Source organism: Oncorhynchus masou, chromosome 24 (assembly GCF_036934945.1).
Source record: "Oncorhynchus masou masou isolate Uvic2021 chromosome 24, UVic_Omas_1.1, whole genome shotgun sequence".
Taxonomy (NCBI): domain Eukaryota; kingdom Metazoa; phylum Chordata; class Actinopteri; order Salmoniformes; family Salmonidae; genus Oncorhynchus; species Oncorhynchus masou.
This window is the reverse complement of record NC_088235.1, coordinates 49,866,804-49,881,950: the sequence shown is the minus strand read 5'-3', so window position 1 is coordinate 49,881,950 and position 15,147 is coordinate 49,866,804. Positions and strand designations below refer to the sequence as shown.

Below are 15,147 nucleotides of genomic sequence, written 5' to 3'. Positions count from 1 at the left end.
TACCCTTGGCTTCACCGCTCTGTCTTTCCAAACCAAAGTAGAAGGAGCTGGGAGCGTCCATCTCCTTGAGCATAGAGAACGTAGCTCTTACAAGTGCTCCTTTTGTTTTAACCTGGAAAAACTACCCAGGTCCCTACGTAATTCAGCTAAATTAGCCTGGAGGTCTACATTGCCTTGCCCCACCATCTCTACCTCCATCTCACTAATACAACGCTCTAGTTCCCCCAATACTCTCCTAGCCTCTGAGGATGAGAGAGCTGTACACTGTTGATTGAAAAGCCGAATTTGTACTTTCTCTACATCCCACCATTGACTCAGAGACTCATTCTCCTCTCTTCGCTGCCCCCACCTTTCTCAAAAGGTCTGCTAACTGAAGCAAAAAGTGGTATCTTGTAAGAGCTTTACATTTAACCTCCAATAGGATGCCTGCCGGGACCATGTTGAAATAGATAGCCGAGCCATGGTTATGTGGTTATCCGAAAACCCCACCGGGAGAATGGTAGCACCCAACAGTCTATTGCTCCGATTCCTGGACATGTCAAAACGATCAAGTCGGGCTGCACTCACCCTAGCCCCAAAAACCTTCACCCATGTATACTGTCTTGTGTTCAGATGTTTAGTTCTCCAAACATCCACTAGGTCGAACTGATTAATGATGTCCCTTAACACTCTCACTGACACTGAATGAGGCTCTTCCCCATTTCTGTTTTTCGTAAAATCCATTGTACAGTTCCAGTCCCCGCCGACCACCAGCGTCTCCTCAGGCGCTACCTGTGAGAGTTCCTGTCTAAGACACCCAAATTGAACCCCCCTCTCGCTCCCTGTGTTAGGCACATACACATTTATAAAGACAAAACCCATGTTGTTAATTTCTGCTTTTACAACAAGCAGCCTACCCCTACACACCTCCTTTGAGGAGCAAATTGTTAGACAGACCCGGTACAAAAAGGACTCCCACCCCTGCTCTGAAATTTGTCCCATGGCCCAACACACTTGCCCCTTTCCACCATAGCCCACAGTCGACTTCATTCAACACATCACTATGCGTCTCCTGCAGAAACAACACCCGTACTTTTTTTGTTTTTACAAATTCACCCAACACACTCCTCTTTCCTGCATCTCTGGCGCCATTTATATTGAGCGAGCCTACCCGAAGAGCCTCCATAAGAAGTGGAAGTGAAGCCAGCAAAGAAAGAGAACAATAGCAAAGCTCAAAAAGCCCCAGTGCCAGAAAGAAACTATACATCTAACAATGTCTGAAGGTAGACCTTTACGCACTGTTGTGACCCACTTCCTCAACCTAAACCGTTTCCTGGGTGAGAGGACACCATGCCCCTCCTTTTTCATAGCATGTTGTACTGATCTTACAAACTTTTTCGGATCAGAAAAAAAGGCCTCAAGATTAACGTTTTTCCCCTTGGTCTCATTCAGGGACCTTGTCAGTTCCCTCAACGTGTACTTTGACCCCTCTGCTTGACTGGCTGTCAGCTCTGGACCCATTGAAGAGGAGTCTGGAAAAAAAACTCCTCATCATCTTCCTCCTCAGACTCACTTTCCTCCTCATCTTCATCTCACATCCTGACCACCTGCCCTTCCTCTCTGGTCAGGGCCCCCCTCCCAGCACCAGGCAAAGGTTCCTTGGTGCCTTTGATCCCACCAGCCTCTCCACTCCCACCTCCTTCTTCTCCCTTTTCCACTTGACACCCTCCTCCTCCCCCCAGTCTCTTATACTCTCCTCATCCACAAGCATAGCCTGACTAGACCCAGCCTCTGATACACCACCATCCATAGCCTGACTAGACCCAGCCTCTGATACACCACCATCCATAGCCTGACTAGACCCAGCATCTGATACACCACCATCCATAGCCTGACTAGACCCAGCCTCTGATACACCACCATCCATAGCCTGACTAGACCCAGCCTCTGATACACCACCATCCATAGCCTGACTAGACCCAGCATCTGATACACCACCATCCATAGCCTGACTAGACCCAGTCTCTGATACACCACCATCCATAGCCTGACTAGACCCAGTCTCCGATACACCACCATCCATAGCATAACTAGACCCAGCCTCAGCTACCCCACCATCTCTAGCCTGACTAGGCCCAGACTCATCTACACCACCATCCATGGCATGACTTGGCCCAGCCTCTGCATCTCATTTTCCCCTGCACATTGACCTAGATTTCCCCTACTGGCGTTCACCTTTTCTACGGCCCTTATGTGGGCACGCAAAGCTCTTATGCCCCAAATCCCCACACTCAAAACACTAGACTATCTGTGCTGGCAAACCCTGTGTAGAGCCCCTCCCCATGCCTCACTCTAAAATGCACATTTAGCTGTTGCTCATTGTTATTCAGATACATAAACACTTGCCTCCAGAATGAAACAACGTGCTTAACGGCATCTGCCTGAAAACCTTCCGACAGTACACTAAAACCGCTATCAAAACGACTCAGCTCTTTCCTGATTTGATAAATGCAAATTTGCAACTACCACCCTTGTCGAAGGGTTAGAAACAGGCAAAATTGGCACCAACACACCCCATACAAATATTCCACTAGCAATTAGCCTACCAACCAAATTTGCTCTTTTCATGAACACAACCACAGCTTTGTTCATTCTGGAAGCTGAATGTATACATTCAGTTCCTACCTGTTCACCGACTGCAAGCAGAACCCCCTCCACTTTAACTCCATTCTCAGGAACACACCTGAATCCATGCCGTATCGACAGCGTCTCCTCCGCGCTACGCTGAGAAGCCATCACACACACCACACCTTCCAAACCCCAGGAAATTGAATCTGTCCTATTCCACCCTAACTTTGAAAACACCTGTGGATACCGCTAAAACAAATAGTACATTAACCCTCCACCATAGAAAATACAATTTAAAGAATAGACCAAGAACAGAATCAAGAAAAAAAGTTAGTACAGACCCCTCTACACCAAACACTCAAACTCCAAAAAAACTCCCAGCATGCACTGTGAGAGAGAGAACGAAAGAGAGGGCAAGAAGTGTGTGAGAGAAAGATAATGTGAGAGAGAGAGACAATGTGAGAGAGAGAGAGTGTGCGTGAGAGTGCGTGTGTGTGTGTGAGAGAGAGAGAGAGAGAGAGAGAGTGTGTTAGAGAGAGAGACTGTGAGAGAAAGAGCAAGAGAGAGAGAGAGAGGGCAGGAAGCGTGAGAGAGAGTGCGTGTGAGCGAATGTGAGAGAGTGAATGTGAGAGCAAGAGTGTGAGAGTGTGTATGAGAGAAAGAGTAAGAGAGAGCGAGAGAGAGAGAGCATGACAGAGAGAAGTATGACAGAGAGAGTGTGTGTGTGAGAGAGACAACACCTTTGCTTCAAAATGAGAAAATACAATGTTTCTAAGCTATGAAGAGTACAGTTTGGAAAGTACAACACAAATGACATTCCTGGTTCTGTGCATTTGTTCATTGTGAAATGAGGTTATTGTGGCCAGACATGGACCTATAGTTTTGCCCAAAGAATCACAAGGAGAAAGCAGAAGATGTGCACAATATCGGTCTTCTTCATGAATTGGTCAAGTGTTTTCTTGTTATTGTATTTTCCCTTTGTGACCCTGAGTAGTATAAACACAACATATACTGAACAAGTATATGAACGCAACATGAAACAATTTCAAAGATTTTGCTGAGTAACATGAAATCAGTCAGTTGAAATGAAGTCATTAGGCCCTAATCTATGGATTTCACATGACTGGGCAGGGGCCCACTGTGGAGCCCCCTTGTCCCCTCTGACGATCCCTCAGGTGAAGAAGCCGGATGTGGAGGTACTGGGCAGTTATGAGACCGGTTGGACGTACTGCCAAATTCTGTAAAACAACGTTGGATACAGTTTATGGTAGAGAAATTAAGATTAAATTCTCTGGAAACAGCTCTGGTGAACATTCCTGCAGTCAGCATGCCAATTGCACGCTCCCTCAAAACTTGAGACATCTGTGGAATTGTATTGCATGACAAAACTGCACATTTTAGAGTGGCCTTTTATTTCATCTGTGGAGTGATCGGGATGTTTGATCAGTTTATTGATATTCCACACCTGTTAAATGGATGGATTATCTTGGCATAGGAGAAATGCTCACTAACAGGAATATAAACAAATTTGTGCCCAACATTTGAGAGAAGTAAGCTTTTTGTGTGCATGGAACCTTTCTGGGATCTTTTATTTCAGCTCATAAAACATGGGACCAAACTTTACATGTTGCATTTATATTTTTGTTCAGTGTATATTACCACGGTCAGCTCTCTACCCACTCTAGTGTACAGTATGTGTGTATGCTGTCTGATATACAGTGGGTGTGTGTGTGTGTGTGCGTGCGTGTGAGCAAGCGTGCGTGTGTGTGTGTGTGTGTGTGTGTGAGCGTGCGTGCATTTGTGTATGCGTGTGGCTGGGTGAGACTGTTTACTCTGAACACTGATGAGGGTATTGAATGACTCATCAATCCTCTAGAGGTGCAAGGAGAGAAGATTTGGAAACAACTCAAACCCACACACAGCAGATTGCCACTATTCCCACTGTGGGAAGTGAGACACCCTGCAAACGGCATGGTTCACCTCTCTTTAAAAACCCAGTTTGACATTTGGTACGGCTGCAGCTACAGATGTAGGCTTCATTATTCTCGTTGGAGAGTCTGGTTTCCATTCACCTTTGATTTGCCTGTTCAGTAGAAACTCTCTGGAGAGGTTTCCCTCCACATTTCTCAGGGAGATTGCACACCCGCCTCTTCACTGGCTGTAACCTATAAACAGAGAAAAACTGTGCATTGAAACTGAAGCATCATAACAGAAACTCAAATACCTGTTAAAACACAATTAATATTGCCTCCCGAGTGGCGCATTGGTCTAAGGCACTGCATCTCAGTACTAGCTGTGCCACTAGAGATTCTGGGTTTGAGTCCAGGCTCTGTCGCAGCAGGCCACGACTGGGAGACCCATGGGGCGGCGCACAATTGGCCCAGCATCATCCGAGTTGGCCGGCAGGGATGTCCTTGTCCCATTACGCACTAGTGACTCCTGTGGCGGGCTGGGCGCAGTGCATGCTGACACGGTCGCACCTTCGCCTCTCCCGAGTCTGTACAGGAGTTGCAGCGATGAGACAACACTGTAAATGCGAGCTGAGAATGATAATTCCAGAAAACCTGTCCAATATCCTCCAGAGAAGGGAAGCGCATCTCTCATTTTTCCTGGAAGGCCCTTCGGACCTAAATGTCAATTTTTTGAACAAAAAATGTAATGAAATAATCAGTTAAACAGTTAAACCTAGTTACAGTTGCACCTCCTGATATTTTCGGCTGTATTTTGAACTGTTTGTCTCTGCTTCTCTGTCAGACATCCGCGGGTTGCAAACATTCCTGGACCAGGCGTCTCGGCAGGGTCTGGACGTGTCTCTGCAGAGGGTGGATCGCAATGTGAGCAGGGTGTTCACCAACCTGTTCAGCACCATGCGGACCGAGGAGCTCAATCGCTACCGGGACACTCTGCGGCGGGCCGTGCTGCTCATGAGCCCCCGAGGAGCACAGGTGTTCATCCACCAGGTGAGTGGTGTGTTGACCACCATTATACTTTCCTTATTTTCTGTTTGGGATTAACTGAAAGGTCAAATGGTCATGTTATTTTGATTTATTAACTTTTATTTAATCAGGGGAGCTCAATTGAGACCAGGGTCTCATTTTCAATGGTACCCTGAGCCAATAAAGTAAAATATAATAAAAAAACAAGTACATTACATTCGAACATCACGAACATCACAGCCATCATAAACAAGTTATTAAATAAATAAATCAAAACAATTGCAGACCTCTGAACTCATTTATCATCAGGGTTTTAAATTGCCCTATGGCACCAGGGAACAGTGACGACCCATCATTCAGGGCTTTTGAGCCCCACCTGTTTAGCAAAAAATAATAATAATAATAATAAATAAATATATATATATATATATATATATATACAGTGCCTTGCGAAGGTATTCGGCCCCCTTGAACTTTGCGAACTTTTGCCACATTTCAGGCTTCAAACATAAAGATATAAAACTGAATTTTTTTTGTGAGGAATCAACAACAAGTGGGACACAATCATGAAGTGGAACGACATTTATTGGATATTTCAAACTTTTTTAACAAATCAAAAACTGAAAAATTGGGCGTGCTGCCACCACCATGTTTGACAGTGGGTATGCTGTGTTCAGGGTGATGAGCTGTATTGCTTTTACGCCAAACATAACATTTTGCATTGTTGCCAAAAAGTTCAATTTTGGTTTCATCTGACCAGAGCACCTTCTTCCACATGTTTGTTGTGTCTCCCAGGTGGCTTGTGGCAAACTTTAAACAACACTTTTTATGGATATCTTTAAGAAATGGCTTTCTTCTTGCCACTCTTCCATAAAGGCCAGATTTGTGCAATATACGACTGATTGTTGTCCTATGGACAGAGTCTCCCACCTCAGCTGTAGATCTCTGCAGTTCATCCAGAGTGATCATGGGCCTCTTGGCTGCATCTCTGATCAGTCTTCTCCTTGTATGAGCTGAAAGTTTAGAGGGACGGCCAGGTCTTGGTAGATTTGCAGTGGTCTGATACTCCTTCCATTTCAATATTATCGCTTGCACAGTGCTCCTTGGGATGTTTAAAGCTTGGGAAATCTTTTTGTATCCAAATCAGGCTTTAAACTTCTTCATAACAGTATCTTGGACCTGCCTGGTGTGTTCCTTGTTCTTCATGATGCTCTCTGTGCTTTAAACAGACCTCTGAGACTATGACAGAGCAGGTGCATTTATACAGAGACTTGATTATACACAGGTGGATTGTATTTATCATCATTAGTCATTTAGGTCAACATTGGATCATTCAGAGATCCTCACTGAACTTCTGGAGAGAGTTTGCTGCACGCCCAATTTTTCAGTTTTTGATTTGTTAAAAAAGTTTGAAATATCCAATAAATGTCGTTCCACTTCATGATTGTGTCCCACTTGTTGTTAATTCTTCACAAAAAAAATACAGTTTTATATCTTTATGTTTGAAGCCTGAAATGTGGCAAAAGGTCGCAAAGTTCAAGGGGGCCGAATACTTTCGCAAGGCACTGTATATATATATATATATATATATATATATATATACAGTACCAGTCAAAAGTTTAGACACACCTACTCATTCAGGGTTTTTTCTTTATTTGTACTATTTTCTACATCAATGCCATGAAATAACATATGGATTCATATAGTAAACAAAAAAGTGTTAAACAAATCAAAATATATTTTAGATTCTTAAAAGTAGCTTCCCTTTGCCTTGATGACAGCTTTGCACATTCTTGGCATTCTCCCAGCCAGCTTCACGTGAAATGCTTTTCCAACCATCTTGAAGGAGTTCCCACATATACTGAGCACTTGTTGCCATCTTTTCGTTCACTCTGCGGTCCAACTTGTTCCTAAACCATCTCAATTGGGTTGAGGTTGTGTTATTGTGGAGGCCAGGTCATCTGATGCAGCACTCCATCACTCTCCTTCTTGGTCAAATAGCCCTTACACAGCCTGGAGGTTATTGTTCTGTTGAAAAACATATTATAGTCCCGCTAAGCAGAAACCAGATGGGATGGCGTATCGCTGCAGAAGGATGGGGTAGCCATGCTGGTTAAGTGTGACTTGAATTCTAAATAAATCACAGACGGTGTCACCAGCAAAGCACCCCCACACCATCACACCTCCTCAATGCTTCACTGTGGGAACCACACATTTCGGAGATCAACCGTTCACCTACTCTGATTCTCACAAAGACACCAAAAAATCAAACATTTGAACTCAAAGGACATATTTTTACCGGTCTAATGTTCTTTGCTTGTATTTCTTGTCCTGAGCAAGTATCTTATTCTTATTGTCTCATTTAGTAGTGGTTTCTTTGCAGCAATTTGGCCTGAATCATGCAGTTTTCTCTGAACAGTTGATGTTGAGATGTGTCTGTTACTTCAAATTTGTGAGGCATTTATTTGGGCTGCAATGTAACTCTAATTAACTTATCCTCTGCAGCAAAGTAACTCTGGGTCTTCCTTTCCTGTTTCACTCCTCATGAGAGCCAGTTTCATCATAACGCATCATAAGGCTTGTGGTATTTCATAGTTTTGATGTCCTCACTATTATTCTACAATGTTGAAAATAGTCCAAATAAAGAAAAACCCTTGAATGAGTAGGTGTCCAAACCTTTGACTGGTACTGTATATACATACAAATATTTGTTGCGTGTTGCCTGTTTTGCATGTAATTTTTGCATTAATACGTGTCACGTATAAGTTTGGAAACAATGTAAAAAATAAATAAATGTTGAGTTAATAAAGCTCCATACAAACAAGGTCTCTTTTTTGCTTTTTTGAGTAAGGCATCTCCAAAATGCAGGTGTTTCAGCCTAGCTCATTGCTTTCTGTGGCGGTGGGGCAGCCAGTGGAAAATATGGAGCGCAGGGGTTGGTAATGTTCTCTAGTTGCGCCGTGATATGCTCAATGTTCTGTCACTCACGGGGACACTACATCACCGCAAAATCTACGGGAAGAGCTAAAAAATTCAAGCCCCTTGGGTGCTGCATAGAGTTACATTAGAAGTGCCATCTAAGAAGGCTCAAGGTCATTGGCCACAGATAAAATGCAGTCAAGTCACGTTATATCTACAGTAACATTTATTGGACAGATCATGTCAACATCATACTTTCAAAATCTTGCTAGGAAGCTAGACAAGCAGTCATCATCATGAATCATGTTGACAATCTACTGGCAAATGCTTTTCAATCCTTGGCATATGAAGATAAATCATACATAAAACGTATCAGTACTCATTGGCCATTGGCAATAAACATTAGACAACAAGTTGGAAATCAAAAATTTGACAATGAGTGGTTAGGAAGGAATCAATGGCTAACTGCAAGCGTTGCAAAGCCATCACTAGCCTGCTCTTCAGTGGAGTGGGTGTGTGGTCCAAGTATGGGTTTAAGGGTCTCTTTTCCAACTTCTTGTAACTAGGGGGCAGTATTTTCATTTTTGGAAAAATAACGTTCCCAGAGTATACGGGCTATTTTGTCAGGACAAGATGCTAGAATATGCATATAATTGACAGTGTAGGATAGAAAACACTTTAAAGTTTCCAAAACTGTAAAAATATTGTCTGTGAGTATAACAGAACTGATGTTGCAGGCGAAAGCCTGAGAAAAATCCAATCCGGAATTGACTCATGTTTTGAAAGCTCTGCGTTCCGATGCGTCCCTATTGAGCAGTGAATGGGCTATAAACCAAATTCCTTAGTTTTATGCATTTATGTTGAAGAATGAGCGTAAGCGACGATATTGCGTAAGTGGTCACCTGATGGCTCTCAGAGTGATTCTTGCGTAAAATACCATTTTTCCTCTCGTTCCTGCTGAAAAGCCAACTGTCCCAGTTGATATATTATCGAATAGATATTTGAAAAACACATTGAGGCTTGATTATAAACAAAGTTTGCTATGTTTCTGTCGATATTATGGAGATAATTTGGAATATTTTTTGGCGTTTTCGTGACTGCAATTTCCGGTCGAGTTCTCAGCCAAAGGTGAAGAACAAACGGAGCTATTTCGCCTACAAAAATAATATTTTAGAAAAAAAGGAACATTTGCTATCTGACTGGGAGTCTCTGAGTGAAAACATCCGAAGCTCATCAAAGGTAAACAATTTAATTTGATTGCTTTTCTGATTTTCGTGACCAAGTTGCCTCCTGCTTGCTGGACATAATGCTATGCTATCAATAAACTTACACAAATGCTTGCCTTGCTTTGGCTGTAAAGCATATTTTCAAAATCTGAGATGACAGGGTGATTAACAAAAAGCTAAGCTGTTTTTCAATATATTTCACTTGTGATTTCATGAATAGGAATATTTTCTAGTAATATTTATGTCCGTTGTGTTATGCTAATTAGTGTCAGATGATGACAACGATCCCGGACACGGGATGGGTAGTTACAACAGGTTGGATAAACATTCACATGCAACACCATGGGCCAGAAAAGGTTGAATACATTGCCCATGTTGTCAACCCAACAAAAAACTAGGTACTGGGAAATCTCACTAACAGGGGTGTAAACGAATTTCTGCACAACATTTGAGAGAAGTAAGCTTTTTATGTGTATGGAAAATGTATGGGATATTTTATTTCAGCTCATGAAACATGGGACCAACACTTAACATGTTGTGTGTATAGTTTTTTTCAGTGTAAATATCCTTCCTTATTATTTTGTTGAAGTCAGTGAGTTACTAGCACTGAGTAGCACTGTGTCATCTTGCTCAAGGGTCCACCAACCTTAGTTGTATCCCTGTCAAAAGGTCTATCTCTGCTAAGATAACTACTCCGGTCCAAGGTCTACTCTATTCTTCACATTTACCTAGGTATCAGTCTGTGGTATTGATATCTCAATCATGCTCTATTTGTTTAGGTCTACTTTCTCCCCAGTGTCCCCTCTAACTCTATCTTTATCTTCCGTAGTGTTAACATTCTTATTAAATTAAACCCTAACCGCTCAGGTCCACTCTCTTATCTAGTGACTCTCCCTCTTGCATCTATTATCACTTATTCTCACAGCCATTCTCCATAGTCTCGACTCTTTCCCAAGAGTACAATAATTCACTCTCCCCAGTGTCCACATAGTCACAGATGGTAACCTTCTACCTTTGACCCTTCCTGAATATACTGATAGAAGATGGAAATGCTGGACATGACCTGTATTTGTAATCACAGCATGATTCATTGCCTCAACACACACAGAACACAATGACGGCATCAAAAATAAGCTTTCATGCTCACTAAGCACAAGGGCCTATCCCTTTCTATGATCACATCAATGCCACTCAGCTGCAATAACACCCACAGTGTTATTGAAAGGGGATGATTATAATTAAGCATGTCCAACACTGTTTTCAGCATTAGCATTTTAAAGACAATGAAATGTCTCAGCACAGCTATCCCCCCAAAAGTCTCCAGCTCAATTAGAATGGCCAGAATGATAACGAAGGTCTCTGGTGTTGATTGCTTGAGTGGCGTCATTTGGAAGAAGTGAACTCTTCATTTTGGTCACATAAAGTAGCACTTTGAGTTGGCTAATAGCAAGGTAAGTGTTAGACATTGAATAGAGGACTCAATTTCCCCCATGCTGGTTTTGTTATTGCAGCAGAATCAGCATGGGGATATTTTGTTATCCCAGAAGATATTACATGAGCCAGAACGTTTTTAATGAGGATATACAGTGCCTTGCAAAAGTATTTCAAACCCTTCTGATTTTTTCACGTTTTATTGTGTTACAGTGGGATTAAAATGGATTTTATATATACAGTGGGGAGAACAAGTATTTGATAACCTGCAAAATTGGCAGTGTTTCCTGCTTACAAAGCACGTAGAGGTCTGTAATTTTTATCAAAGGTACACTTCAACTGTGAGAGACGGAATCTAAAACAAAAATCCAGAAAATCACATTGATTGATTTTTAAGTAATTCATTTGAATTTTATTGCATGACATAAGTATTTGATCACCTACCAACCAGTAAGAATTCCGACTCTCACAGACCTGTTAGTTTTTCATTAAGAAGGCCCCCTGTTCCCCACTCATTACCTGTTTTAACTGCACCTGTTTGAACTCGTTACCTGTATAAAAGACACCTGTCCACACACTCAATCAAACAGACTCCAACCTCTCCACAATGGCCAAGACCAGAGAGCTATGTAAGGACATCAGGGATAAAATTGTAGACCTGCACCTGCTGGGGTGGGCTACAGGACAATAGGCAAGCAGCTTGGTGAGAAGGCAACAACTGTTGGCGCAATTATTCGAAAATGGAAGAAGTTCAAGATGACGGTCAATCACCCTCTGTCTGGGGCTCCATGCAAGATCTCACCTCGTGGGGCATCAATGATCATGAGGAAGGTGAGGGATCAGCCCAGAACTACACGGCAGGACCTGGTCAATGATCTGAAGAGAGCTGGGACCACAGTCTCAAAGAAAACCATTAGTAACACATTACGCCGTCATGGATTAAAATCCTGCAGCGCACGCAAGGTCCCCCTGCCCCATATCCAGGCCCGTCTGAAGTTTGCCAATGACCATCTGGATGATCCAGAGGAGGAATGGGAGAAGGTTATGTGGTCTGATGAAACAAAAATAGAGCCTTTTGGTCTAAACTCGCCTTGTTTAGAGGTGGAAGAAGGATGAGTACAACCCCAAGAACAGGAGGAAACATCATTCTTTGGTGATGCTTTTCGGCAAAGGGGACAGGACGACTGCACCGTATTGAGGGCAGGATGGATGGGGCCATGTATTGCGAGATCTTGGCCAACAACCTCCTTCCCTCAGTAAGAGCATTGAAGATAGGTCGTGGCTGGGTCTTCCAGCATGACAATGACCCAAAACACACAGCCAGGGCAACTAAGGAGTGGCTCCGTAAGAACAATTTCAAGGTCCTGGAGTGGCCTAGCCAGTCTCCAGACCTGAACCCAATAGAACATCTTTGGAGGGAGCTGAAAGTCCATATTGCCCAGCGACAGCCCCGAAACCTGAAGGATCTGGAGAAGGTCTGTATGGAGGAGTGGGCCAAAATCCCTGCTGCAGTGTGTGCAAACCTGGTCAAGAACTACATGAAACGTGTGATCTATGTAGTTGCAAGCAAACCTTTCTGTACCAAATATTAAGTTCTGCTTTTCTGATGTATCAAATATTTATGTCATGCAATAAAATGAAAATGAATTACTTAAAAATCATACAATGTGATTTTCTGGATTTTTGTTTTAGATTCTGTCTCTCACAGTTGAAGTGTACCTATGATCAAACATTACAGACCTCTACATGCTTTGTAAGTAGGAAAACCTGCACAATCGGCAGTGTATCAAATACTTGTTCTCCCCACTGTATATATTTTTTTATTATTTTTTTATGTACTAAAATATAGTCATTGCATAAGTATTCAGCCCCTTTGATTAGGCAATCCTAAATGAAGAAATGGGATGGAGCTAAGCACATGCAAAGCCTAGAAGTAAACCTGCTTCAGTCTGCTTTACAACAGACACTGGGAGAGGAATTCACCTTTCAGCAGGACAATAACCCACAACACGTGACCAAATCTACACTGGAGTTGCTTACTAAAAAGACAGTGAATGTTCCTGAGTGGCTAAGTTGCAATTCTGACTTAAATCTGCTTGAAAATATATGGCATGACTCTTGATCTTGACAGATCTTGAAGAATTTTGAAAAGAATAATGGGCAAATATTGCACAATCCATGCCTGCAAAGCACTTATAGACTCAACCAAGGAGACTCACAGCTGTAATCAATGCCAAAGGTGGTTCTAACATGTTTGACTCAGGGAGCTGAATACTTATGCAACAACTATATTTTAGTTATTTAATTTCTATTAAACTTTTTTTAAGTTAGAATTTTTCTTCCACTTTGACATTAAAGTATTTTGTGTAGATTGTTGACAAAACATTACAATTGAATTTGTTTTAATCCCACTTTGTAACACATACAGTTGTGATGAAATCCAAGGGTTCTGAATAATTTTGCAAGTCACTGTAGTATTTAATTATTGTAAATATCCACTCATTTTTTTGATCTCCTATAATTATTTGTAATATGTGTTGCAAACGTTTTAATGCATTTCTATTAATTTGTACATCTGAAATGATTTTTGATGGTAGAATTAGCCCCTTTCTCTAGCTGGAACCAATAACTTAGATCTCTGCACTGGTATAGTGTGCAGTACATACTGTAAACAGTATATTGGCTTGTGGTCATTTCCAGTCGAGATATGAATATATTTTCATTCAGACAAGAATGAATGAATACAAAGTTCCTCACCACCTGCTCCCCTTTTGATTTGCTTGTAGGTCTAATCGCCCAATGCACCATCTTGTCTTGGTGATGAAATACAAGCAATGGATGCAATCAGATTAGAGCTGTCTCTGGTGAAAAAAGTTCTTGGTCGACCAAAAGTCATCTGTTCTTTCGACCAATCAATTGTTGGAAATGTTTTTACATGTATTTTTCCATATATAGACACCCTATGTGTTTTAATAAAATCAACTATATATGCATTGATTTAGTCTAATATTTTAAGCTCACTGTTTGATGAAATAAGACACAAATGACTCAAGAGGGAGCCAGAGATCAAGATAACCATAAGAGAAAAAAAACGTAACCTGTCCCAACTTGTGTCCAGCCTGAAGCTCCTTGCAACATTGTATCAACTATTAACATTGCATAAAATATTCTGGGCCCTCAGAGTTTCTTACGCCAGTGAGCTTGGGACAGACACAGCTGTAAGCTATTTGCGCAATGGATAAGAAGTAATCAGGCCTATTTCATGACGTTTCCACTGGATCAGAGCCTGACATTTTTCCCTTTCACGCTGAGTGGTTGTCGAAAGGGGGAGTGTGAAAGATTTTGATATACATTGAGGAATTATTGTCAGTCTCAATGGATGTAAAAACAGACTTTGCTTGCTTTTTGAGGTGATGAAAACATTACTTTGCGAATCTCAACAGCTCATTAGTGGTGGTAAATTAATTCAATCAGAAATACTATCAGATCCCCAAATGGACAAATGTATTTGCCTCCATTTGTATAGACCAGGTAGCCTATACATCTAGTTCTATGCGTAATCAGGTGTGAGTTCTTACTCAACATTGACAGGAGCGCTCCAAACAAAACATAATGACTAAATTGACAAAACTCGGAAATGGAATGAAATAAACCATATTCTTGTTTCACACAATTGTAGCATAGGTTGTTACCATAACCAAACAAACATTGTAGATTTGAAATTATAGGAATTAACGGTAAATGTACTATTAGTGATATATAGTACCGGTTCTTAATGTGTTTGAGCCAATCAATTGTGTTGTGACAAGGTAGGGGTGGTATACAGAAGATAGCCCTATTTTGTAAAAGAACAAGCCCATATTATGGGAAGAACAGCTCAAATAAGCAATGAGAAATGACAGTCCATCATTACTTTAAGACATGAAGGTCAGTCAATCCAAAAATCATCAAGCGTTATGATGAAACTGGCTCTCATGAGGACCGCCACAGGAAAGGAAGGCCCAGAGTTAACTCTGCTGCAGAGGATA

The 15,147-nt window shown here is 41.8% G+C and overlaps 1 protein-coding gene across 2 annotated transcripts in view; it reads left to right on the top strand.

Moving 5' to 3' along the window:
- The window catches only part of LOC135512297 (glutamate receptor ionotropic, delta-1-like), a 467,441-nt gene that overhangs the window by 282,670 nt on the left and 169,624 nt on the right, over positions 1–15,147 (top strand). For both annotated transcript variants that reach the window (XM_064934181.1, XM_064934183.1), the window contains exon 4: positions 5,362–5,567. In XM_064934181.1, the coding sequence (XP_064790253.1) occupies positions 5,362–5,567 (206 nt within the window). The remainder of the gene's footprint in view (positions 1–5,361; positions 5,568–15,147) is intronic.